Source organism: Euwallacea similis, chromosome 14, assembly GCF_039881205.1.
Source record: "Euwallacea similis isolate ESF13 chromosome 14, ESF131.1, whole genome shotgun sequence".
Lineage (NCBI taxonomy): Eukaryota > Metazoa > Arthropoda > Insecta > Coleoptera > Curculionidae > Euwallacea > Euwallacea similis.
In genome coordinates this window covers 3,186,827-3,210,583 of record NC_089622.1, presented here as the reverse complement: position 1 = coordinate 3,210,583, position 23,757 = coordinate 3,186,827, and the positions used below count along the sequence as shown (strand labels likewise).

The following is a 23,757-nucleotide window of genomic DNA, read 5'->3' as shown; positions in this document are numbered from 1 at the left end:
TAAGATTAATTTCATTGGCTATTTGTAGTTGGTAAACAGTGTTGAATACCTTTTACCAAACAAATAAAAACTTTGTCCTGAAATTAAATCACAACATCCTATCTAATAACCCATAACCGCTTTCCCATTAAATCAACAACCTTCCGGAAAATACCCAATAACCCTTGAAATCCCGGACCACATTTACAGTTCACACGTTCTTATACCTTAAACAAACAACGCAGGTTGTAATGATCAGTGGTGCGGGAAATTCGGAACCTAGCTAAGGGGAGTTTCCATAGAAACCCTCTTTACCGTGAGAATCGTTTCATATTGCCCCAATGGGCTTTGGATTGGAACAGAAAATTGTTTTCCTCTTATACATGTAACTGCCGCCATTCTGTCTTTTGTACTGGCACTTTTCCGGATTTTCCATCAGGTGGTGAATCGCATTTATTTTTCTTTAACCCATTATTGTTTCCTTATTCAATTTTCTTTTACTCCACATAAAATATTTCTCATTTTAATGCAGACTTACCTCTTGCAATATGCAAGTTGATTATACAACACCATCAGTAAAGCAGTAAAGACCTCTGTTATGTAAGGTGGTCGTATTAGATCTACAGAAACGAGGTGTGTCTGTGATATCCGTGGTAGATTACAGGTGTGATTACGATAGCTGAATTGAATGTAGCCCCAATTTAAGAAGCACATAATATGCAAATTACTACACAAAATTAATCTAAGTACCTACCCAACAACAATTTTAGTAAACATGATATATAATTAGAAAATTATCATCAATTGAATCACGAATAAAACATATAACATTAAAATGCGGTCGCATAAAACTTGCAACATAAAAGAATTATGTGAATCACGCATAACACCGAATCAAAGTGATGTTTCCAGTAATTCTATTGCACCTAATAGCGTTTGCATTGCATTTATAATTGCGAACACAATTCCGTTAATTACCAATTACGGGTGTATTTCCAAATTGGTTTCGCCACAAAATCCTCAATTCAGACATAGAAACAGATTTCCATTTTTTTACCACAATGCCATTAAGTGAACAGAAGCCTCGTTTCTGTGGTTGAATGGCTGATGTCTTCAAAAGAACAAGTCAATTCAAGCTCTTATTAACAAGTAAAACGGTTATCAAAACCGTTGATCAGTGGATTTACTCTCCCTGAGCTCTATTAGGGGCGCGGAAATTCGCAGGGATTAAAAAGGGAAAAATAAGGAAAGTCACACAGAGGACTTTTATTCGACTTTCGCCAAAAGGCTTTGTAAGGAAAATCTTTCACGGACAGTCGCTGTTATTTTATTTCCTTTTTCTCAGCCCTTAATCCCATTTACTCATGCCGAGTTGTTGAATCATGGCTTAAGCTCGGATCTGCTAAGCCGAAGACTCGTAACAAAAATACACATAAGGATTTTTTTGCGTTAGTCTGTTGTTATTAGACCTTCTCGGAAACGAATAGCTCTGGATCGGATTGATTGTTATCAGTTGATTTTCAACCAATAAGACCGATCCCCGATGATAGGTAGCCAAAATATCACCTGAATCAATCCAATCCAAATGTTCTTTGTGAAAAATGCCAATTATAACTACTATATATGAATGATCTTGTACTGAACCTAGTTTCAGGCGAGAAAACTAATGATGATTGTAGTAATTGTGAATTAAAGGACATTTCTTTAAATTTCGTGATAGCGAAGCATTTCTTATGAACGACAAATTTTACGAGGGTCAGGTTTATGTGAACCAACCTTAAGCGATTCCTACATCAGACTTTGCTTTTGGTGTGAATGAAAGCAAACTTCACCATCAACTATGACTCACCATCTTCGCCTCCACTGACCCAGAGAAGAATGCCAATTAAACACTAATAATTGTTTCATGTTTCACATAGAGGTCTCCCTTGAAAATTAACATGTTGTTCTGAATTACTCGCCATTTTTGTGTAGTAATTTATATCACCTTAGTAATTACATTTGTTTACTACATTTTAGTACCTGCTGCATATTATTATTTAGCCTTTATATCATTGAAAAGCTTTTTATGAGATAATCGTTCTAGTGTTTGAAGGGTATATCCTTCATTAGCCTAAACGGTTAGGTATTTGTTTTTATTTGTTATCATTGATAAATGATATGAGAGGTAATGAGCATTTTTGTGATAACTAAATGTAATTAAAAACAGTTTAAGAGATGGGGAAACTGATTTCTCTGAAAGGGAATTTGTGGTATTTTTCTTGTTCCCGATTATTCTCGTAGGATTATCGTTCATAATATTAGTTTACGTTTATACACAATATATCTTTAATTTTTAAGAAATTATCCCTGGATTATGTATTCTTCTGAGGCAAAAATGCAGTATCTGTGTTTTAATTGCGAAAAAAACCAAAACAATAAGGTCATATAAGGAACGAAATCATCATCTCCCAAAGTTTTGACGCCTTACACTAGAATTAAAGGAAATTTCTTTCGTTTTAACAATTTTGAAGGGAGTTTGCAAAAACCTTAAAAAATATCTACTTGTAATGGCATAACAAAAATCTCATCTCTCAAAGAATAGTTTTTTTCAAATTCCTGTTTAGACATACGGGTTCAATTTTTTTTTTAATTGAGCAGTTTTTTAAACAACCTTGCGAAAACTTCCAAAAACGAGTTGACTATAATGGATTTCAAAAAACACAATTTAATATTTTTACGTTAAATCCGTCACTATCCACTCATATTTAAGAAAATTTCATTTCCTTTAAAGGCATCCTAAGGAGTACCATGCGCCAAAACAGCCTCGTTTGACCAATCTTACCATTGGCGCCTCCAAATGGTGAGCACAAAAAATGAAATATAAAAGTAAAAATGTATTAAAGAAATTCACAAAACTGCTCAAAAAATGTGCGACATATTGGCTCCCCTTATTTCAAACTCTCCTTAAACCTCTAACTAAGATTGATTAAGGAAAAGTCCAAACTTTCAACGAATATCATTTATTATACAAGTATATTATTTAAACTTCTGGCTGTGAGAGCACAAATTAATTTGAAATTCACCTTCTTTAAAATTTTTAAAAACGATTCTCGAGAAGTGTTAAAACCAATCTCAATGCTATTAACGTGTTCCTATAACGAACATTCTCGATTATTAATTGACGTCATTAATAGACCCGTTCGTTAAACAACTATTAATGGATTTGTAAAAAAAATTGAAAAAATTGTTGTCAAATACTGATGATCTCTCAATGATCATCTCTTTACCAATTCAACTTGATCTCTTATAATTTTTTTGCAACAAAATTTTGAAACTGGTTTTGTAACGTTTTTTTTATCGCTAAAAGAAATTTTATTACAACCATCTGGTACCTGTAATTAAGTATTAAACATTCTTCAATTAACTCTATCATTGAAAGAAATTCCTTACACATGAGTTACGAAAATATTCACGTTGCGTAGGTTCTTGTTCTTTCGTAGACAATATGTGAATGAATTCTAGTGGAATTGTTTCGAGTGACCATAAACTACCAGACTTCAAGCACTAAAGTATATTTAATTGTTGTCAGTTTGTTAATCTTTATTTTGTTTCACAATCTTTTGGATGGGACAAAATCCAAAACCAAGACTTTTTGTCCATTCACAAATGATTACTTTTCGCATCTTGATCATACCAAATATGTGAAGAATTTTTAAAATAAGTGACTTTAGTGATATTCCTCCCCTCACTGCGTTCGATACAAAAAATTTGTTTCTATAGCAATTTTTCAAATTGCGTCACTTAACTAGTTTTAGCTTTATTGCCACCATATTACCGCCATCTATTCAAGTAGCTGTTTTATAGTTGTGCTTGTCGCATATGTATGTCTCAATACATTTCGTACAATAGAAAATCGGTCGTTAGCAGTATTTGAGAAAATACTATAAAACCTATTTTTAACCAACATACTAATACGCCACTTAAATGATTTTTCATTTTGAAAATAAAAAATAATTACATAACATGATAAAATAGAGTATGGAGGTATGATCTAACGTTTCAATACAGCTTGTTAATGCACTTCCGTGTATGCTAACCTTTAGCAGTAGTTTTAAATATTCGGAGCCAACGTTGTCTGGCAACGAACGATGGAAGGACTCACTTCTGCGAACACTTTCTTTAATAACAATTAAGCATTATTCTTCTTTGTGTTTTACAAGAGCGATTAAAGATATTTGGGAAATGTTGCCATTGTCATTATGAAGAGAAGATAAAGGTGTGGATAGGATATCCTGTTCGTCAAATAAGGCATTCTCCTTATAGAAAAAAATCAATAATGCAAAAAAGTAGATTTTGTTCCTTTTATCCTCACTTCGCTTAACTTGATAAAGCGGAATAAGGAAAGTGGAAGAATTAAGAGGCGGGGTGTGCCTATACAAAGAAACGCATCCATCTTATGTGTGTTTCATCAGTCTTACGTAAGAAGTATCTATGGAATTGGGGCAATTGGTTCCGGATTGAGTGGTTTCATAATAGAATCTCACGTAAGGCTATACGGAGTTTCCTGAAAATACACTGACAAGAAAACAATAACCGTTATTTATTCTTAAACAATGCTATGGGTATTATTCTCGTTCGTTAACTTACAATTGCCTATTATCCGTCTTTTTCCGTGATTTACTTATTAATTTAATTATATTTAGATAGTACACTATAAAAGCTTCCAATCGTGGTATTATTTAAGTTCATCATAAGCTTTATTACTAATATAAAACCGAATACAAAACAAAAAGAACAGAAAGGAGAATGAAGTTTCGTGGAAATATAATTTTCCATTACCAGAGGCTTTCATCGCCAACGAGACCTCGGATCATACGCATCATATTCCAGGGAGGATATTTGAGTTTGAAATTGTGCGCTAAAAAGTGGAACGAAATTTTATATTCTTCGCCCAACGATAATAACAGGCTGGCAAAGAGAAAATATTTATTTAGGATGAATCCCTGGGGATAAAAAGGGGATGAAAACAACCTTAATAAAATATGATCTCCACGAAGCCAGATTCAAATTTTATTTCAGTTTCAGACAAATTTTCAAGTTTGGGAAAGTGTTGAAATTCAGGAGGGGTCTTGCACTGTATAGGCAGACTATATGAATATAAGAATAAATAGACTACTAATGGTAGGTCTAAACTTGGCTATGTTAGAATCTAATTAGAATTTAAATTCACTAACAATTTAAATACTGTATTAGTGCCTTTCAGCTCCAAAAAGTTTGAGCTAAATTTGCTACTTTCTACTGAATTTCAATTTGCTTAGTTTCGAACAAATTTAGAAATTCCAGTACTTTATTCTCAAGTTCAGAATATGAGTGGCAAATCGTCAATAAAGAAACATTCAATCTGCTTTGCGAAGCTTCAACTAAATTTAGGAATTTCTAGATGAAAAACGTTACTTCAACGTTCTTTGGAGGTAGTTGTGAGCTTTTATAAGTGATCCTTAGATCAGTTTCTTTTCGCGAAACCTATACTTTATTTTCAAGTTTTGTCAATCATTAAAGAAACTTTCAATTTGGTTAATTCCAGTTAAATTTGGTAATTTCTTGTTGACAAACCTATTAATATAGATTCTTTTTTAGTAGTTTTAAGTACATATAAACGCCCTTCAAGAAACATTCAATTTACTCAACCTCAATCTAATTTAAGGATGTCTAGATGACAAACCCATGAATTCAAAGAGTTTTATTTTGGCGCATTTGAAGTAGGAGCTTCGACCGCAGATATCTATTTCACTTATAATCTAATGACATTGATCAAGCAGAGAAATACCATCACAATCGTGAGTTTGAGTTACAACTCATATTGTCCAGTAAAAAATCTCAATGCGTAAAATGTTTCAAGATCAATATTCAAAGATAAATTCTCTTTAAGCCCAGTAATTTTCTACTTCTGTTTCAAGTATGTACACGTTTTCTATATTTATTTTTATTTTTAGATTTTATTTTCGTGTTACTTGTTAATTTGGTTTACTTCTTTTACGCATTAATAAAGTTTTCTTTAATGGTTTTTCTTTTCAGTTCATCAAAATACTTAAAGTATTCTTTTCGGTTTCAAAGCATGTTTTTTTTAGCCTTATTGTTGTTCCTTATGTTATGGGAATTAAATATAAACCCTACAATTGTCTATGACTTTTACACGTGTATGTCCACTAATCCACAATCCTTCTATTATTATCGAGTCAAGTATTATTTATATTAATATATCAATACGTTCTTGTAGTTCTGATTCAGTGTCTATATTGCATATATTCGACCTAACGTTTTAATATACACGTGTGTGATGAGGAAACAGTTTTGCTGTAATATCATTAACATACACCTACGAGCAAAAACCTGGTAAAAAAATGGGTAATTGCTACAATTAAACTAGAGGTAAGTAAATTAAAAATCCACGGCAGATATTGGGTTACTGCTTATATGATACTGTGATTTGGATATGTAATATGTATTTGGTTAATTGGAATTATTAAAATATATGACTTAGCATGTATTTATTACATGTTCCAAATATTACAGATAGACATATTTTAAATTTTGATAACTTTTCTCTGTAAAAGCTGTTTACAATTAGTTAAAAAATGAGAAACAAATATAAAAGATTTTCTATGTAAAATGAAGATACATATACATTTTTTAGACGATATTACTGGCTGCGAAATAGTCAGTTTTAATGCCTACTAAAGCGAGCATTAAGGTTAAAAAATATATTCACCATTTTGTCCATAATTATTAGTAATCATTAAAAAACCTGACAGTGAGCGGTGAACCGTAACAGTGGGGCGTTGATGAAGCAATTCAAACATCTGACAATTAAAAGCTGACACATAAAGATATCATTAAAAAACTAGCAGTAGGCGGTGAACCGTAAACGTAGGGCGTTAATAAAGCTATTTACTATTTACCATCAAACATCTGACAATTAATAGACAAATGAATTCATCAAGACATGCCTCTAATATTTCAACGCCTACTTAAGATTTTTTAATGATCACATTTCATTATCATTTCTCCCTTTCTCTTCCAAAAAATTTCAAAATAAAATAATATTCCAATAAATACTCTCTATTTTTAAGGTATAACTCACATGCAGCCAGATGTAATTTTTCTCGTTTTCAAAAATGGTCCAAATTGAACTTGGTGGTCTGGAGCACGTAGAAAGTTTATTAACAAAAAACAAAACTTTTCGAAAGCTAAATGTCACATTTTCATATCGAAAGCAATAGATAAATCGCCTCTGTTATAATGTGTTTTGAATATAAATGTATTCAAATCTAAAAACCGCAACAAAATTCGAAGTTCTCACGTAAAGATGCGAAATATTCGACGTTCAACCAACACCTTCGAACGAAAGAACTGGAATAATGAGCGCAAAGCAGCGCACAGGAAGAAATCCCGGTTCGCGAGCATGACACAGTGCCGGGCAAAATTTTTGAAATCGTGCTTCAATAACAGACATACCTTGTAATGTTTCTCATTTTTAGTTATGTACATATCGGGGGAAACGTACGTCTGGGAGTTTTGCATTTGATATGAGAATCCAACAGGCGACGTTGCCAGAAAGTTCTGAAAATATTTAGAGAAAAAGCTTTCGATATTATCACAATCTTAACAAATTAACCCATTAATAACAAAAAAATTCTGATACTGCGTTGGTCATGCTTTTAAATATTGCAACTACTTTGCCTTCTTTAAAAGAATGTCTTTGTGTCTTTAAAATTTGACGAAAAGTTAATTTAGTTGAAATAAATATTGTATTGTAAGCTATGGGAGCTTATCAGCACTATTTTTTTATTTCAGATCATTTTTCTTAGATAGCAAAAATCAATAATTTAATAGTCTGATACTTCAGGTCAGGAGAAGTTTTTTTAAATTCAATTAATTTATAAAAGCTAAAACTCAAATCAACTTATTAAAAATCTCCAACTCCAATGCTGGCAATAGCGCCGTCCACTCCTAATTCTGTTTCATTAAGTATAATATGAACCTCATCGGGTGCATCTGTCATTGTTTGTACTACAAGAAAAAGAGAGACAGTAATTATTCTAATTGAACTGGTGGTTCTAATCAGCTGATATGTAGTTATGTACGTAATACGTAACATTTGTTTACGTTTTGATTTCTGTGAATTTTTAGTAGTTTGTGTTTTATTTTAATATATAATGAAGGATTAAGTGTAAAGATAATAATCAATATTGATAACTAAATGTAAGAAAATGAAGATTTTTACTTCAGTTTTTCCGCGCAGTGCGGTTAAAGTTCGTTACGTGGTAAATAACTTTTCAATCAATAAAATTGCTGCAATTATTAATTTAGATGAATTTCAATCATATTTTCATTATAATTCATTACTTCTTACACCACATGTACAATTCCAATATTAAAACCTACTACTTGTTATTTTCTTCATCACCTAAATTGCATGTTTGATTGATTAACTTAGGAATTTGCTTTATATCTCAAAAAGCCAATTCTAAGGGTTTACAGTTATCTACCCCAAGTAACAAAAACCTTTAAAGGCAGGGATTACTTTCTTTAAAGCCTCTTTTAATTTACTTCTAATTTTTCTTTCAAAATAATGCCTTCAACTCCTTTGCCATCCTTAATTGAATTAAAAGATATCTGCTAATGGGAAATTGCAATTAGAGCGGGAATTAATAATGATGAAAGTAAATCTTTTAATCATAAATATCATCAAAACTTTATGAATGATCAACATTTTTTAGCATTGAGTTGAGCTTAATAATTTACCTTTGCTTTTTAAAGCAGGCTTAGAGCATCCCCACTCATTCATTAAAATTTAATAGCATTTTGGCTTTTACCTTTTTTTTTGCTCTGTTACTGCTTGATTTTATTTGAAGGGTATAGGGAGAAAAAGATCAGAATTGTGAACAACTGCAAAAGCTTCTAGCCCTGAAAGTCAAAATTGAATTGGAAATATTTTCAGTCTATCTAAGCCGATGGAATTCTTTCCTGACAGCAACACATAAGATAGGTAGACAGATTGTACTTCATACATGTATGTACATAAAGTTACTACAAGACCTGGAGACACAATTTTAGATGCCTTGAAAATATTTCCAATTGTATCATGAAGAATATTGCAGTGTGTTTATACAAGCTAACAATGGAAAAGTTATGATAAAAAAATTACTCATAATTGTATTCTTTAGCATGTCCCTTAATCAATTACATAATTCCCTCAGTTTGTCTTCATTCCAGTTGCGAATGGAAGTAATATGGATGTAAGTGCGACTTCAACAACAGCCCCTGCCTCAGAAGAATTGCATCGACAACTTGCATCAATTTCTTCAACAAAACAAGAGCTTCAATGGAAGGAATTAACTGCAGAAAATTTGAACATCACCTATTCCATCCTACTTTCCCAATCCTTAGCCAATACTCTTATGGAGGAGCTTGAAAAATATATACATTACTACTCAGGAGACCTAACAAAGGTGATTATATTACATTGTATTAACATTAAATTATTTATGAGTGCTCATTCTTAAACCCTCATAAAAGGAGCATAAGCTCCAAGGCTCTTGGAAAATGCGTATCAAATAGGTTTGGAGATGAAAATTCGGGACGTATTATATTCTGCAAGGGGGGCTGCTTTGCATGAGAAATTTCTAAAGCTCCATTATTCCTCATCTTTTATTTCTGGGTGAAAGCTTTTATGAATGAGGCAAGAAGCAATTTGGGGCTTTTCAAGTTGGTTTCCAATTATGCCACCATTTTCGGTAACGTTTAATGCGTCTGGCTGTAGCGTCAGATTTTTAGATTTAAAGGCCTTTGTTCGCGGCGATCTTGCGGTTAAATGGCATGATGAGAATTCCTTGACATAAAGGTGAATTGGAATTTTCGCGTCTTGAGCTTCGTTCAGCACTAAGTCTGTCTTTTCGTATAATAAACATTATCCAAGCTCTGGTTTCCCTCTCAGGGATTAAACTACTAAGAAGATTGCACCCATAAAAAGTCGCAATCAGTGAGCATCCTTGCAAGTTTCCAGAACGAAACAAAAGATAATTAGCATTTGCAGCTCTGGAACTTTGCATTTTAGAACAATGGTTTTTAAATTTTCCCTTAAATCCAGAGTGTTTGGCCCATCATATCTGTACTTTTTGTCTATTCACGAGTTTTGCTTCTTTAGCCCATTTAAGAGAAGCTATTTTCATCAAAAGTTACCTAATAGCAACGCTCCTAATGAAAATAGCCAACTAAAATGGAAACAAACTTTGCCAATAATAAAACTTTGCCCTTCATGTACAGACGTGGCGGCGTAAAACCTCATAAAAATGTATTAGAAGTTCCACTTAACGGCGTAGCCGAGGACCTTTTGTTCTGGAAATCTGAATAAATGCCTCCGAAGAGGTGACTGAAATATTGCATTATTCACACTTTTGCAGGTTTTGCCTTCTCGAATGAAAATACTTGATACTCGACCGTATTGACTATTTTAGGATGTTTTCAGCTTTCGATCCGAGAAGAAAAGAAGCATAATTTTAAATCGGGTCAGACTTTTTCGCATATGGTGTTTCCTGTTAGTATTTCACAGCCAAATAAAACAGGTGACAAAAAAGATGGAAACATTTTTTACTCATCGGGTTTGATATACTATAGCAATTAAGTCCTATTTTTCAACCTACCAATAACTTTACCAGCAAGATAATTTTATGATTTGGCCCTTATGTAAGAATAATATTAACAGTGAGTTATCCGTAGACCAACATTTTGGAACTATTTTTCGCAATAAAATTAAATCAATGCCAAGTCCTAAAGTCTAATGCTGATTGAAAAGAGAAAATGTTGAAACTTTGATTGTGACATATCTTTTTGTTAACAAATTGTGGTTAGCCTTCCGCTTTTTATTTCGCTCTATAACATATTACTGTTGCGCTTTCTGTAAGGTGTCTCAATATAGAAACTACTCTCCTCTCCTTGAATTAGTATCATATCATTAAATAATTTAATTACATACTAAATTTAATGTTTTTATTGGTCTTACTAGGTTAAAATATTCGGTAAATGGCATCAAATCCCTCGTCAGCAAGTGGCTTATGGAGACCAAGGTCTGAAATACACCTTCTCCGGTACCACCATCGCAGCCAAACCGTGGTTCCCAGTTTTAACTACCGTTAAAGAACTGGTGGAAAAGGTTTCCAATCAATCCTATAATTTCGTTTTAATAAATCGGTGAGATAAATAATTATTTGCTGGTGAATTCGTTTATTAAGCAATAACATGTTAGGTATAAAAATGGCAACGATCATATAGGAGAACACAGAGATGACGAAAAAGAGCTGGACAAGCATACGCCTATAGCCTCATTATCTTTAGGACAAGAGAGGACCTTCGTCCTGAAGCATCGAGATGCCAGATTGAAAGGCAAACTCTACAGGAAGATTGCTTCAGGTAAGTCCTGGAATATTCGTTATTTGGGAAAAAAATTGATGGCATGAAGGATGTTCTTTTAGTAAAAATACAATTAGAACACGGGAGTTTGTTATTGATGAATTATCCAACTAATGAATATTGGTATCACTCTCTACCGCAGAGGAGGAATTGTCCGGGGGTGCGAATAAATCTCACGTTTCGGAAAATTAATAGTTAGACCATATGGAGTTTGAGCTATTAAAAATAAAATATTTTTCCGATAGAAGTTAGGTAATATTATTGGAGAGGAAGCACATACTTTTCTTTATTAGAAATAAGTTGATTTATTTTGATACAGTGTGAAATTGTGGAGTTCTTGGGAAGTAAAAAAGAAATATTTTCCAGTAGGAACCTATATTGGGATAAAAGGTTTGAGATGCAAGCTGGAGGTATAAATTAACCTTGAATTGGGAGTGTATAATCAAGCTTTAATGAGAATTTATTGAAAGTTCAAATAAAAGTCACGCTTTCAGCTACTTCGATTATAAAAAAACAACTAGTAATTTAACAAGTAATTTTAAAGTATAACACTAGAATGTGAGGTTCACTTTGGATACATTGTATGGAAATGATGATCAATGTGCGTTTTAATTAAGTCTTTGATCTAATCCATGCTAGGAATTGTCAATCTACAAAATAAATCATGAATATTTATTATTTATTAAAAATCAGTTACCTTTTTTTAAATCCTTATTCTGCAGCTTCTCCTTCTGTTTCGGAATCATGATATACGTTCTAATGTAAAAGTCTCCGAACAGGCACATCATGAATAGGTTTTGAGGAATGAAAAATATTGGCACAATTTTAGGAAAATTGCATTCGTTAAATAACAGTTGCCCAAACATGAGTAACAAAAACGCAAATTGTACCTAAATTTTCATTAACATTAAGAATTGTAAACCTGTCCTTATCCTCGTTCTCACCAGTTGAGCTTGAGTTATGAACTTCTTCAACCACAAGTGTTTTCCGTATTTACTATCATATGCTGTGAGCAAATAGTAGGAATATAATATAATGTGTACCGGGGCATTGGCTAAAGCCACGTAATAATTGTGTCCACCCCCTATAAATTTCATAGCTAACCATGAAATGCAGACCATACCGAAATGGTGGTAGATATGCAGAAAGCTCAAGTGTGACGTCTTCTTACGAAGTACGAAAAATATCTAAAAAAGTTGTTAACTAAGTTCTTGTTACTTTAACCAATTTTAGTTATTTACAGTATCCAATAAATCGGCCAATTTCAACATAAAATACAGGTAAGTTATACTAAGAAACTTGAGTCCCCAATAGCTGTTAGAATAGTCCACTTCCATGCATGACAAGCTTATTACATCTTTCGCCAAGAATACCTTATTATAAAAAAAATTACCATTAAACCTAGAAAACAATAACACTAAAACCTACATAATACACAATATACGAATTTGCTGCTACTTGAAAGATATTATAGACCATCATTACAGTCTTTAGATTGATAGGTTCTCTGTTCTTCATATAATCGGGGCCCCATTGCAGGATGAACTTAAACCAGAGAAATAAAATAAATATAGTGGGGAACGGTGAGAACATTAGAGGGTAGTCTAATGCCCGAGGGTCTGAAATATAGTTATTTTTATTTATAATTAATTAATTAATTTAGTATTACCAGATAATTCCTCCATGGCCCAAAAGTAACTTTGAAAGAGTCTCTTTAACATCAGTGCCATGGCGAGTAATAAAACTGATCACCGCAAACAACCTTTCACTTCCCGTTTTCAAAAAAAACAATGTTTTATTGTTGTTCAATGTTCGTTGAATAGAATAATGCATTTTTTTCCAGATCTTTGACCCCCCCGTAGTTAGTATGCTAACTAGGAAGGGAGCTGCGAATTGGTTGAGGGTATTTACATAATTTATTTTGTAGGTGCCCAAAATTTTTGCTCATAAATAATATCATTTAAGATAAAAGGCAAGTAATAATTTCCATAAATTATAGAGTGAATAACACAGTTTTGTAGTTTGGTGTCAAAATGCTCCTTTCCTAAACTATAACAATGGAATGTCTATTGACTGGGGCCGATAAAATTGAATATTCATTATAAATTATTGGAATATTTGCAGATTCAAAAAAACACAATTAACATTTAACACATAAATAATTTGACGGGATTAGGAATAGCAACGAGATCTAGATGGAGAGTGAAATGTCGAAAGAAACTCACAAATTTGACATTTACTATATATTATGAAGAATGAAGATTGCACGGATTATTCTCTTCTTAATGGTAGCAACCGGCATCACTCCGTATACATTTACAATACATCTGATTAAGTTAAACTATCACGGGATATACATTAAAAAGTAAAAACAAATTGTGCTGCATACGTGTAATATCGTGAGATGATGCCTTAATGAAAAATAATCTTTTGGTAGAATTTGACCATTACCCTTTTTCGAGAGGAAAAACAATCAATATTAAATGAAATATTAAACTGTAAAGAGCTATCTTTACATAATAATAACAAATGTGACAACGAGATTTTTACTAGTTCTTTTAGAGTGACGTCTCTATGGAATCCAGTTACTTAAGCATGGATTAATGACAACGGAAGTCAGGTTAACGGTTAAAGGTATTTGATTTGATCAAGGTACTTGGCCATTAATGTTGAATTTTGGCTCGTTTGTTGGAGATACAGTTAGCACCATCAACGTCAATATATAAAGTCTTTTTTAATTTTTCAATGCAATACGAATCAAATGACCCCAAAGCAATTTGAAGCTAAATTATATGATCTCCTCTTCCAATGGAAAACCCAATGTTCGATCTGACTTCTACCCGTAGTACGCCCTGAATTAGTCTCAAATTGTCTGACTTCGTTTTTCCTTCCGATAGACTTGGCTTTGTCTGGCAATATGTATGTCGTGGTCCAAGTTCGATGTAATTTAGGATTTTCTTAGAATCTGGAAAGATATTAAAATGTAATATTGGTATTAATATACAGGTATCATAAATTCAAGTGGAAACATAGGGATTGTACAAGTGAGAAGAACCGCACAGGGTTTAATATGCTTCCAACCAACGAAGTAAACTGAGTCCTGTCGGCGTCTCTACTTCAACGTTTAAATTGATACTTTCTGAGTGCTTTCAAGGTTTAATACGCCTTCATGGTGCTTCGTTAGTCTTTGTCGGAGGCGTATTAAACCTCGTGTAGTCCTTCTTCCACTTCTACAATCCCTATATTTCCACTTAAGCTTGTAGTATCTGTATGTTAATGTCTGCTTTCGAGTAATGTTTATTAATCAACAATGAATTGTATTCACCATTATATCAAGAATTTTGATGAATATATAATTTATATTTTTTAGCATGTTTAAAATATTACTAAATTAAATTTTCAACTCTATTTAAATTGATTTTAAATACATTTTCTCCTTTAAACATGGCGATTGTGTTCTAACCGACTTGAAAGCTGGATTTAGTAAATATACCACTTAAGAGCTCAAGTGTATTCTTCAAACAGAGCGTAAAGAACCAATAAATAGGCGTTGAGATACGTTTTGTATCTTAATTGAAAATTACATAAGTTTCTGAAATTCCAAATTAAGAGTACTAAAGGTATGTTTTATACATTTGTGGAGGATTGTTCAGCTTTTTCCTTGTCTGAGAATAACGCCTCACATACAGTAGGAATTATTGGAGCCGCGGAATTGCACACTGCATTATTAATGATGTTTCCCTTGTTTTTATGACAAATCTATCACCGTCTTCAGAACAGAAAAAAAATTATTAAGAAAACAAAAAATAACTGTACTAAAATGTATAGAAATAAAATAAGTTTTATCTTTGTAAGTTTTGAAGATAGTGTGTTTTCTGTCGTAAACTGTTTTAAGAATCAATTTATTTCCAAATTTGGTGAAAAAATATAATACCATTTAGACTCATTAATTTTTTAGCTTTCTCTAAAATTTTTTCCTAATTAATTGATAATATTAATATTTTCTCAAGATACGAGATAACCACAATCATAAAAAAAATCATTTCTATGATTGTAAGTATTCTAAATAATGTTTACTATTATAATTATGATTTAATTATAATTACTTTTTATGTTATTCATTTATGTTTTATATAATCAAGTTAGGTGGTACTTATGGACCACAATAAACGTTTAGGAAATATGTTCAATGTTAGAACAGTTTTTAGGATAAAAAATATATTACGTTCAAAACATACAAATATAAAACTTTTTTCACATTCCTTTTCAGTCACATTAAATGTATTTTAGTTTTGTTATTTTTCATTTTTCTAATAATTTTCTCCTAGAGCGTAAAAACGGTAACAACTTAAGTGCTGGTATAGCATACTGACTCTCAGGACTGGACTGTTTGGCTTAGTTACCTCAAAAGTATAGTGGATACGCCAAATTATCCCCGTCTACTAGAATATCTATTTCTCAATTTTGGGACTGAATGAATTAGTTAGTTCAAAATTACCTTAAACTTCTATTGCTTTCTTTACGCAACATCCGGTATTGGGACATATCTATATTAAGAGAATGGTGGAGTACACATTGCTATCTTAAAGAGAAACCGGCGGAGCAAAACTTTGTATTTACTATTTTATCAAAAATTTCAATGAAACTAGAAGTTATACTGTGCTTCTGGTGTGATCTGGAATGTTATTAAATTATATTTTCAGCTGTAGTGAAATTTGTTTTACATAGTTTTCTTCTTTAAATATAAGACATATGTATTAACCAATCCGAAGGCTAGATTTAATAAATATGTAATTTGTGAGTTAAAATATAGGCTAGGACATAAATAATTAATAAATTCATATTCAGACACTTTTGGCACACTTAAACATAAAATATAATATGTTTCTGCAATTCGCTGTGGACATCCAATTTTCTCCCATTTGTTAATTTACTATTTCTTCTGAGCTTCTCTGGTATTTAATAATTATCTAAGAGAAAGTGCGAGTCCAGAAAAAAATTACCTCCAGATGTTCCAGTACCCAATTTAAAGGAAAACGAACACAATATACAAAGTATGACTAAAGTTTACCATTATCATTTATATAAGAATTTTAGATAAAATTTGTTCTCTTCTAGGTTTTCAGATTCTGTAGCTGATCCGGTGAACCAAATCAAAAATTATGAAACCTTCAAACTAACTTCTTTTACATAGTTCTTCTAATTTTTTATCCATATTTGGGTTATTGCTTTACAATCGGTTTATTTCTTAAATTTAATCAATCACAATTCATAATTGGAATATATTTTCAATTAAGAAAAATCCTGTATATACCGGTTTCGTTTTTCGGACTGGTTCCGTTTGACGACCCACTTCAAGAACTCTATGGTACTTCGGCGAATGAACCGACCTTGCACTTCTCGAAGGAACGTTAGTTATTACAATATTAAAAAATGCATATTAATGAAGTTTTTTTGGGTTAACACCTAGAAAAAAATTGATGACTCTAATAAGTACTGTTTTCTTAGACTGGTACTACTTTCACCTTCTCATGACTGGTAAAATAACAGGATTTTAGTGTAAGTACAAGTATATGTTTTCATTTTCTTTGGTAAATGTATGATTGGTGGAACTCTTAATCATTTACAATAATATGAAATGCCTGTCGTGTAAAGTCTGGGTATTAAATTTATGGAGTTGCGTCGTAAATTTTCCGTTCTTAAAAAATGATATCATGAACTGTAGCTGTAATTTAATAATCCAAATTAGAACATAGTTATTAAAAAAAGAAATAGAGAGATTAAAATGGCACTTTTTAGCAGTAGAAAAATTAGCTATTTCAATATGTTTGTTCCCACGAACCTCCAATTTAAACCAAGATGTGCAATTATGATATAATTTTGATTTGGCTAAATAGGATCGTCATATTGTTTAATGTCCATAAGAAAAACGTTTCTGTCGAAAGCAGTGTCATTGTGATATCAATGAATTTCCTATGAACACTAACAATATATAAAAATCGAATTTAGCTGAACCATGCCACAATTATACAACCAAGCCTCTATGTTCAATTCCTAAGCTCTTAAGTGGTTTTGTCAAAAATTTCATTGTAGCCGCTCTTCTTGTCAATAACTGTATGTATATGATATAGAGGAAGTCTCTCTATTTAGGGTAAAAAAGCTTTGCTTTCAAAAGAACACATTTCTCATGTTCAAAGCTCATGAAATAATTGGTATATTGTAGTAAAAACAAACAAAAAATATTTTCTTGGGAAGAAAGTTATTTATTCAATCAGGGTCCCATTTCACGTAAAACCGTGTAGTGCCAGCTTAACTTTTACCACGAATGCAAACACCATCTAAAATAAGTCCGCAATTAACGGTCGATCTTGTTCAGCATATGTTGTCATTTTGAGATGATACCGCGATTTATGACGTAACTCCGCAAATTCAATATTCAGATGATAGTACCGATATTGTTGCTTAAATTTGCAAACTTCAATAAAAGTGTGCGTCATGTGGTATTCACAAATGAATTTTAATGACTATACGTGACGGTTACCGTCAAATTAAGCGTTTAAGTTAAAGAGGCACGATTACCGAACTGAGTAGTAATATTCTTATTCTAACCTCAGATACCAGAAAGTTGATTTCAGTATTAGTCTCTGATCTTATATCCTGATTTTGTAAACGATACATACATTCGTACTTGGTAATAGCGAGTACTGCATGCATAATGTGAATTGGTTATTTGAAGATAGTTAAGAGATTTTTATGACAATGAATGTGTCCAATTGGGAAAAAATACTCTGGCCTTAATCCTGTTGCAATAATGTTATTCTAGTTTGTTGTTATTATACTTAATCCCACTAAAGTTACAATACACATGGTTAATCAGAAAGCCCAATAACATAATATGCAAACTGATAATGCATAATTTACAAATAAAAATGCTTAATGGGCTATGATAATTAGTATAATTATTATTGATCTATCAAATCGTTAATTAGAGAATACATAAGATAAAAAGTTAAGAATAAGGCGTATTGTAGTCTGAATGAGCATCTTATGATCTTTAATGAAGAACCATAAAAAATTGATATAGAAGTTGATTAAAAAAAAATTTAACAAAGATGTAAAAATTTAAATTCCTAAGTGATGGAGTTGTATTCGTTTTTTGTTTCTATATTAAACTAAGGTTTTCTTTGTGCCTGTTAACACAATTCAATTTATGTCGAGTTTAAACCAACTTGGAGCCTATTGGTTAAAAACTGTATTTTTGTGAATTTATGTTCAGTTATTTTCTTTGATTCACCCTGTGAGAAATATATTTTATCAACCTTAATCAACTTTTTATGGTTCCCTACGGTCTATGGCTGCTATAAGATTCATGTTAAAAGACCTTTTAAGGTACACGAAGATTATATATTTCACAAAAATGTATGACTTTTTGCGCAAATTTATTATGATGCTTAAGTTTAGATGCTGATTTTCAACATCCTTAACTTTTTGGGTTACTCAGTACCTATTTCAGAATTAGCGTAAATGGTGACGAGGCAAATTTATTAATTTCACAATCATTTCTTAATTCAACTTTTTAATTTTTGAATAAATGCATGATGTGCACCTTTAACCCTGTTCAAAGCTTTAGTACGTGTTTACTGAGTCACATAAATGTCACACTTTATGACCAAAATACATCACAAAACTAATACCTTCATACGGACTACATGTATCACTCTTTACTTTTGAATTATCATATGTTCTCTTACTATTTTTTCGTTAGTTGTTCTTGACAAGTTACTCCTATCAGTATCAATTAAGCCATTCTAGTTCCAGCAAACCTTTTGAAGGTTAAACTCATGTATTCTCCCTTCACCGAAATCCCCTAAAATGGCACTTATTTTGAAACGATTTTATGAAACTTATTTTTATCTGATGGATGAGGCTTCTGGTAAGTTTAATTTCATTGATTGAATTGCAGTAACGGCAAGGTTTCAGATCCAAGAGCCAATGATTATTTCTTGATGAGATCTCCCATCCCCACAATGATTATTCTTTATTTCTGGTATAACTTTGTTTTTAAATGGGGCCCGGATTACATGAAGAACCGCGAACCTTTCTTATTGAAAAATATTATGATATTATACAATGGGTTGCAAGTGTTTGCCAATGTATATATTGTTTATTATGTAAGTAATGTTTTTTTTTAATTTATATTTTAACACTAACACAAAATCTGCAGCTGCTGTTATCTATACATATAATCGACTGGTCCTGCTCAGATATCGATTACTCGGAGAGTTACTGGGGCCGAAAACATCTTTTTCTGACCTATTGCTACTTCCTCCTGAAAATTGCAGATCTGATAGATACAGTAAAGCGTCTCTGATGACTGCCGTTTAAAAACTAACAGAATATTTACAGATATTCTTTATTTTGCGCAAAAAGTCGACCCATGTTAGTTTCCTGCACACCTATCACCATTTCCTCATGGTAGTAGCGGCATGGATCGGAGTTAAATACCTAGGGGGAGGACATTCCTACTTCTTAGGATTAGCCAATTGTATAGTTCACTCAATTTTATATGCATATTATCTTTTAACTGCATATGACTCCAAGTATGGACAATTATTGTGGCTTAAGAAGTTTATTACTCAAGTGCAGCTGGTAACGATTGAAATCGGTAACTTCTTGCTTAAACAGTATATGGGTTTTAGGCACAGTTTGTGGGTTTGTTCGTGATATTCGTGAGGGCGTTGTACGCGAAGAACTGCAACTATCCTAAGTACCCTCTGTTCATGTTTATTCCCCAAAACGCCTTTATGATTGTCTTGTTCAGCGATTTTTATATCAAGACCTACATTACGGGTCCCAGAAGAAAGAGAAAGTTGGAAGAACAAGCTAAGAAAGAGGGTGTAGCGAATTACTCCACCAAAAGCAGTTAGTAGTGCATTTTAACATTTAAGTCTATTATTTATATGTATATTTATAGACGTTAACATTAAACGTTCAAAATTAGCACACATTTTATCGTTTCAATAAGATTTTAATCATCTAATCATAAGGCAAGTTAATACTCCTTATGAAAACTTTCAAATTCGATTGATCGGTTATCTATTAAGGTTCTATTGGCATGTTTATTAAGACTTCTAACTAATTCTTAACGTTCATTTTATTTGCAATTGTCGATTATTATTTCATTTGATATATACGTACAAACCTTGAATAAGAGTTAGTTGAGTCATTTAAAGCTTATACTTGAAAGCTTACTTACGTATACATATAGATATATTGCCTATCTTTTTGTTATTTTTGTGTTGCGTAACAAAGTAGGTAATTTGAAGTAATAGGTAGAAAAGCTGATAGTGAAAATAACACGTAGAGGTCTCTAAATGGAATAAAGTACATATGTTTGTATGTTATAAATTTTATATTCGCTTTTTCCAATTTTCAATTCGTCAGATTTACTCTTGGTTTTTATGTTTCACTATCTGCCCCAATAAATAGTTAATTTTCCTATTAACACAGGATTTGGTGATTAAAATGTGGTTGTCAAAATCCAATTCTGTTTGGCGAAATTTATCCAGCGGCCATAAAACCAGCTGGTGCACGCAATATATCAGAGTAAAGATAATTTTACCTAGAAAATAATTCTTGTGGAAACCAAGAAATTGGCCATTTCCTATCAACCATGTCGTTTCTGCGGGAAATTGTCCTTCTGATAGACTTTTATGGATTTCGATTTTTCGTCCATTAAGGGTTTTCTCTCATTTGATCGGTTGAAAAAAAAATCGTCACCATTTTGTACTATTTTGGCACCACTCTCGACCTTCCAAATAACTATTTCAATCAGATTTTATTCTGAATTAACTGGAATCAAGACTCACTTTCGGGTAGTGATGATTGGAACGTTCAATACTCTGTATTGTTAAAAATTTATTTCAAATTTGATACAATGCAAGCATAATATGTATCATACCAAGGTAAAGATTGTTTTTATAATTTTGTAAATTCGTCGAAATTTAAATGCAAATAAAGAATCGATTATGAATTTGTATGTCTTTCCAGTTTACTTACATTTTAGACAGAAATTGAATTGTATTTTGTCGATACAATTTTGAAATATTTTCATCGCATTTTAATAGCTTACCCGTGCATTGTAACCGCAAGTACAAACTATAAACATGATAGTTCAAATCATGTGTCAATAATCAATCAATCGATCAACATTCCGAATATCTGTTAAATAATTCTGGTTTCAGTCATCAGATATTATATCGATTTTTCAGTATATAAATTAATGGATATAGGATTACTCAAGTTCTTTCTCAGAAGAATCAGAAAACTCAAAATGTTTCTTGAACTTCTAGGATTACTATTAGAGAAAACTCTATTGTTTCTTTAATACTAAACATCGTAAACGAAGTTTCAAGATGTGAAAATTTGTCACTGCCCAGCGAAATATCACTGATCATGAATGAACGTACCGAATTTATTTTTTGTAAATTTGAAATATTTCAGTTTTCATTCAAGTTAGACACAAATCATTTTGGCTGTGTTCCACTTTTATGAAATAAATGTGGATAGGCAAAGAAAGACGGAATTTTTGAAAATGTGAGTTTGGGACGTCCCTCGTACGTGATTGATCCAAGAAGATATCAAAAAAATAACACTAATATTCGAATTTTTTGATGTGGAATTCAGTAAAGTAGTTCAGATTATTTTCAGATTTAAAAATCGAAATTAGCATTAACTAATCAAACCTGATCCACTCGAATCAAATTACCCAATCAGATGTCTATAGCTAATTCTCCACTAAAGTCTTTAGTACTTACTTTTTGGTTGGATACATTGTCACTTATCGTGAAGGGCAACGAATAGCGTTAATCTCTGTAAACAACACCAGAAGTAAATTAATATAAATTCTAGGGTTAAAAACCGCAAAAGCCCCTCATTTGAAAAAAAAATGAGAAGATAACAAAATAAATAAAGAAAGGAGATTTTGAGTAGTCCTGAAACATTATCAAAAACACAAGGTGTCCCATCGAAAGGTGGTACCTTTATATGAACACATACATAGCAAACCGCACTTCGATGCTGTAATAGTATGCCACCAAACGTGATACTTTTCGATGAGATACCCTGTATCCTATTCATGAAATTTAAAGGTCATTCAATTGAAAAAGACTTCTATAAAGGTTCCTTCATAATTCCACTACATACGGGAACAGTTTAACCATAATTGCGTAAATTGTGATGCATTATATGGCACAGGTCTGTGTACACCAAACATTAGTAATTATTTTTAATATTATAAATTCTGACAAACGATCGGCTTCTCAACATCAATGCTATAAATAATTCTCAATTTACGCAAACATCTCAATAGCTATGAAAAATGTATGTCTTTGACCAGAACTAAATACCTTCATTCTAGATCAGTCCTTTCATTTTCTGTTGTAAATTGAACTGACATAAACCAGAATTGAATTAGGGTCGATAAAAACTACACCTTCTCGAGCATAACACAAGAGAAAGAGATATTGATGAGACCATTTGAAGAATTGATGGCAATAAAAGGAACGCAATTTGTTAATGTGAACATCGAGGTTGCGAATAAGCCGGAAATTCATCATTTTGCTTTTGTAATAATTTATGTTTACAAGATGTGTTCTGATGGTCAGCAACGCTGTATAAATCATTCATGCTACGCTCAGGTCAAAGCCAAAAATCTTCTGATAACAAAAAGGACTTCCGTTAAGAAATGTGAAATTTTTGGTTTTATACCACCTACCATCCTGTATTTCTCATTTACTCTAGATTTCGTTTGCGAGATTTATTTCAATCAGAGTGAAACTTTAATTAGCCCATAGACGTGTTAGGTATATACGAATACCAATCACAATGCCTACTTTTCCTATCGGAACAATTAGGCTATCGCGGTCCCTGGCCATGTAAACCAATAGAGAAACGTGCACATCTCGATTTTTTATATAAATGATCAATAATTACGCCAGTTTGAAGAATTTGATGTAAAACATTCTTTTGAATAGAGAAATAAGTTAAGTTGAATAAGCTCAAGGTTTGTTATGAAAATTTATGATAAGTAGAGGGTCTAAATGCTCAACCAGCCAAAAAACGCAAAAAATTCCACCTGTTACACAGTCGATTATTCGTCAATACCCGGCACTCCCCTGGCTGAAGAAGCTTCCATCCGGCATTGCAATTAACATAGTGACCCACAAACTCCAGTGCGGGTACTCGAAGAAAGTACTACCCACCTTGATGTGTGTCAGTTTCGTTCTTCAACTTGAGATTATTTTGTTGCCGGTGAATCCTTCACTT

General features: G+C 32.2%; 5 protein-coding genes across 7 annotated transcripts in view; 2 read left to right on the top strand and 3 right to left on the bottom strand.

The window, feature by feature from the left end:
* The window catches only part of LOC136413405 (mucin-4), a 38,838-nt gene extending 31,449 nt beyond the window's left edge, over window positions 1–7,389 (bottom strand). Inside the window, exon 1 of the mRNA XM_066396943.1 lies at window positions 7,103–7,389. The gene's annotated coding sequence lies outside the window, so the exon portion shown is untranslated. The remainder of the gene's footprint in view (window positions 1–7,102) is intronic.
* Window positions 1–23,757, bottom strand: part of RtcB (RtcB RNA ligase) — a 208,235-nt gene that overhangs the window by 177,759 nt on the left and 6,719 nt on the right. The gene's annotated exons all lie outside the window — the stretch shown is intronic.
* On the top strand, window positions 8,068–11,941 carry LOC136413412 (DNA oxidative demethylase ALKBH2-like). 3 transcript variants are annotated; one of them, XM_066396953.1, is made up of 5 exons: window positions 8,068–8,189; window positions 9,238–9,473; window positions 11,027–11,211; window positions 11,267–11,430; window positions 11,493–11,941. In XM_066396953.1, exons 2-5 carry the CDS (start codon window positions 9,255–9,257, stop codon window positions 11,627–11,629), a joined length of 705 nt encoding a protein of 234 aa, XP_066253050.1. In that variant the 5' UTR covers window positions 8,068–8,189; window positions 9,238–9,254; the 3' UTR covers window positions 11,630–11,941. The 3 variants fall into 3 exon arrangements, with proteins under 3 accessions (XP_066253050.1, XP_066253049.1, XP_066253048.1); XM_066396952.1 differs by having other exon boundaries at window positions 8,084–8,223; XM_066396951.1 differs by having other exon boundaries at window positions 8,092–8,285.
* LOC136413411 (very long chain fatty acid elongase AAEL008004-like) lies at window positions 11,945–13,241 on the bottom strand. The gene is made up of 6 exons (XM_066396949.1): window positions 13,100–13,241; window positions 12,859–13,049; window positions 12,672–12,803; window positions 12,375–12,617; window positions 12,128–12,320; window positions 11,945–12,080 (listed from the first exon to the last, which is right to left on the bottom strand). Exons 1-6 carry the CDS (start codon window positions 13,158–13,160, stop codon window positions 12,076–12,078), a joined length of 825 nt encoding a protein of 274 aa, XP_066253046.1. The 5' UTR covers window positions 13,161–13,241; the 3' UTR covers window positions 11,945–12,075.
* Window positions 19,106–20,828, top strand: LOC136413417 (very long chain fatty acid elongase AAEL008004-like). Its single transcript, XM_066396963.1, has 5 exons — window positions 19,106–19,363; window positions 19,411–19,601; window positions 19,655–19,786; window positions 19,837–20,079; window positions 20,130–20,828. The coding sequence occupies exons 1-5, from the start codon at window positions 19,303–19,305 to the stop codon at window positions 20,355–20,357; spliced, it is 855 nt and encodes a 284-aa protein (XP_066253060.1). The 5' UTR covers window positions 19,106–19,302; the 3' UTR covers window positions 20,358–20,828.

What these genes read in the sequence shown, in the direction of transcription:
- LOC136413411 (XM_066396949.1), bottom strand. Translation starts at nt 13,160, where the DNA reads ATGGCACTGATGTTAAAGAGACTCTTTCAAAGTTACTTTTGGGCCATG. An exon ending in TGGCCGATTTATTGGATACT is followed by an intron (nt 12,618 to 12,671) that starts GTAAATAACTAA and finishes CAACTTTTTTAG; the next exon opens with ATATTTTTCGTACTTCGTAA. An exon ending in TCATAACTCAAGCTCAACTG is followed by an intron (nt 12,321 to 12,374) that starts GTGAGAACGAGG and finishes ATGAAAATTTAG; the next exon opens with GTACAATTTGCGTTTTTGTT.
- LOC136413417 (XM_066396963.1), top strand. Translation starts at nt 19,303, where the DNA reads ATGGCACTTATTTTGAAACGATTTTATGAAACTTATTTTTATCTGATG. An exon ending in ATGTATATATTGTTTATTAT is followed by an intron (nt 19,602 to 19,654) that starts GTAAGTAATGTT and finishes CAAAATCTGCAG; the next exon opens with CTGCTGTTATCTATACATAT. An exon ending in TTATTACTCAAGTGCAGCTG is followed by an intron (nt 20,080 to 20,129) that starts GTAACGATTGAA and finishes TATGGGTTTTAG; the next exon opens with GCACAGTTTGTGGGTTTGTT.
- LOC136413412 (XM_066396953.1), top strand. Translation starts at nt 9,255, where the DNA reads ATGGATGTAAGTGCGACTTCAACAACAGCCCCTGCCTCAGAAGAATTG. An exon ending in AATTTCGTTTTAATAAATCG is followed by an intron (nt 11,212 to 11,266) that starts GTGAGATAAATA and finishes ATAACATGTTAG; the next exon opens with GTATAAAAATGGCAACGATC. An exon ending in CTACAGGAAGATTGCTTCAG is followed by an intron (nt 11,431 to 11,492) that starts GTAAGTCCTGGA and finishes ATGTTCTTTTAG; the next exon opens with TAAAAATACAATTAGAACAC.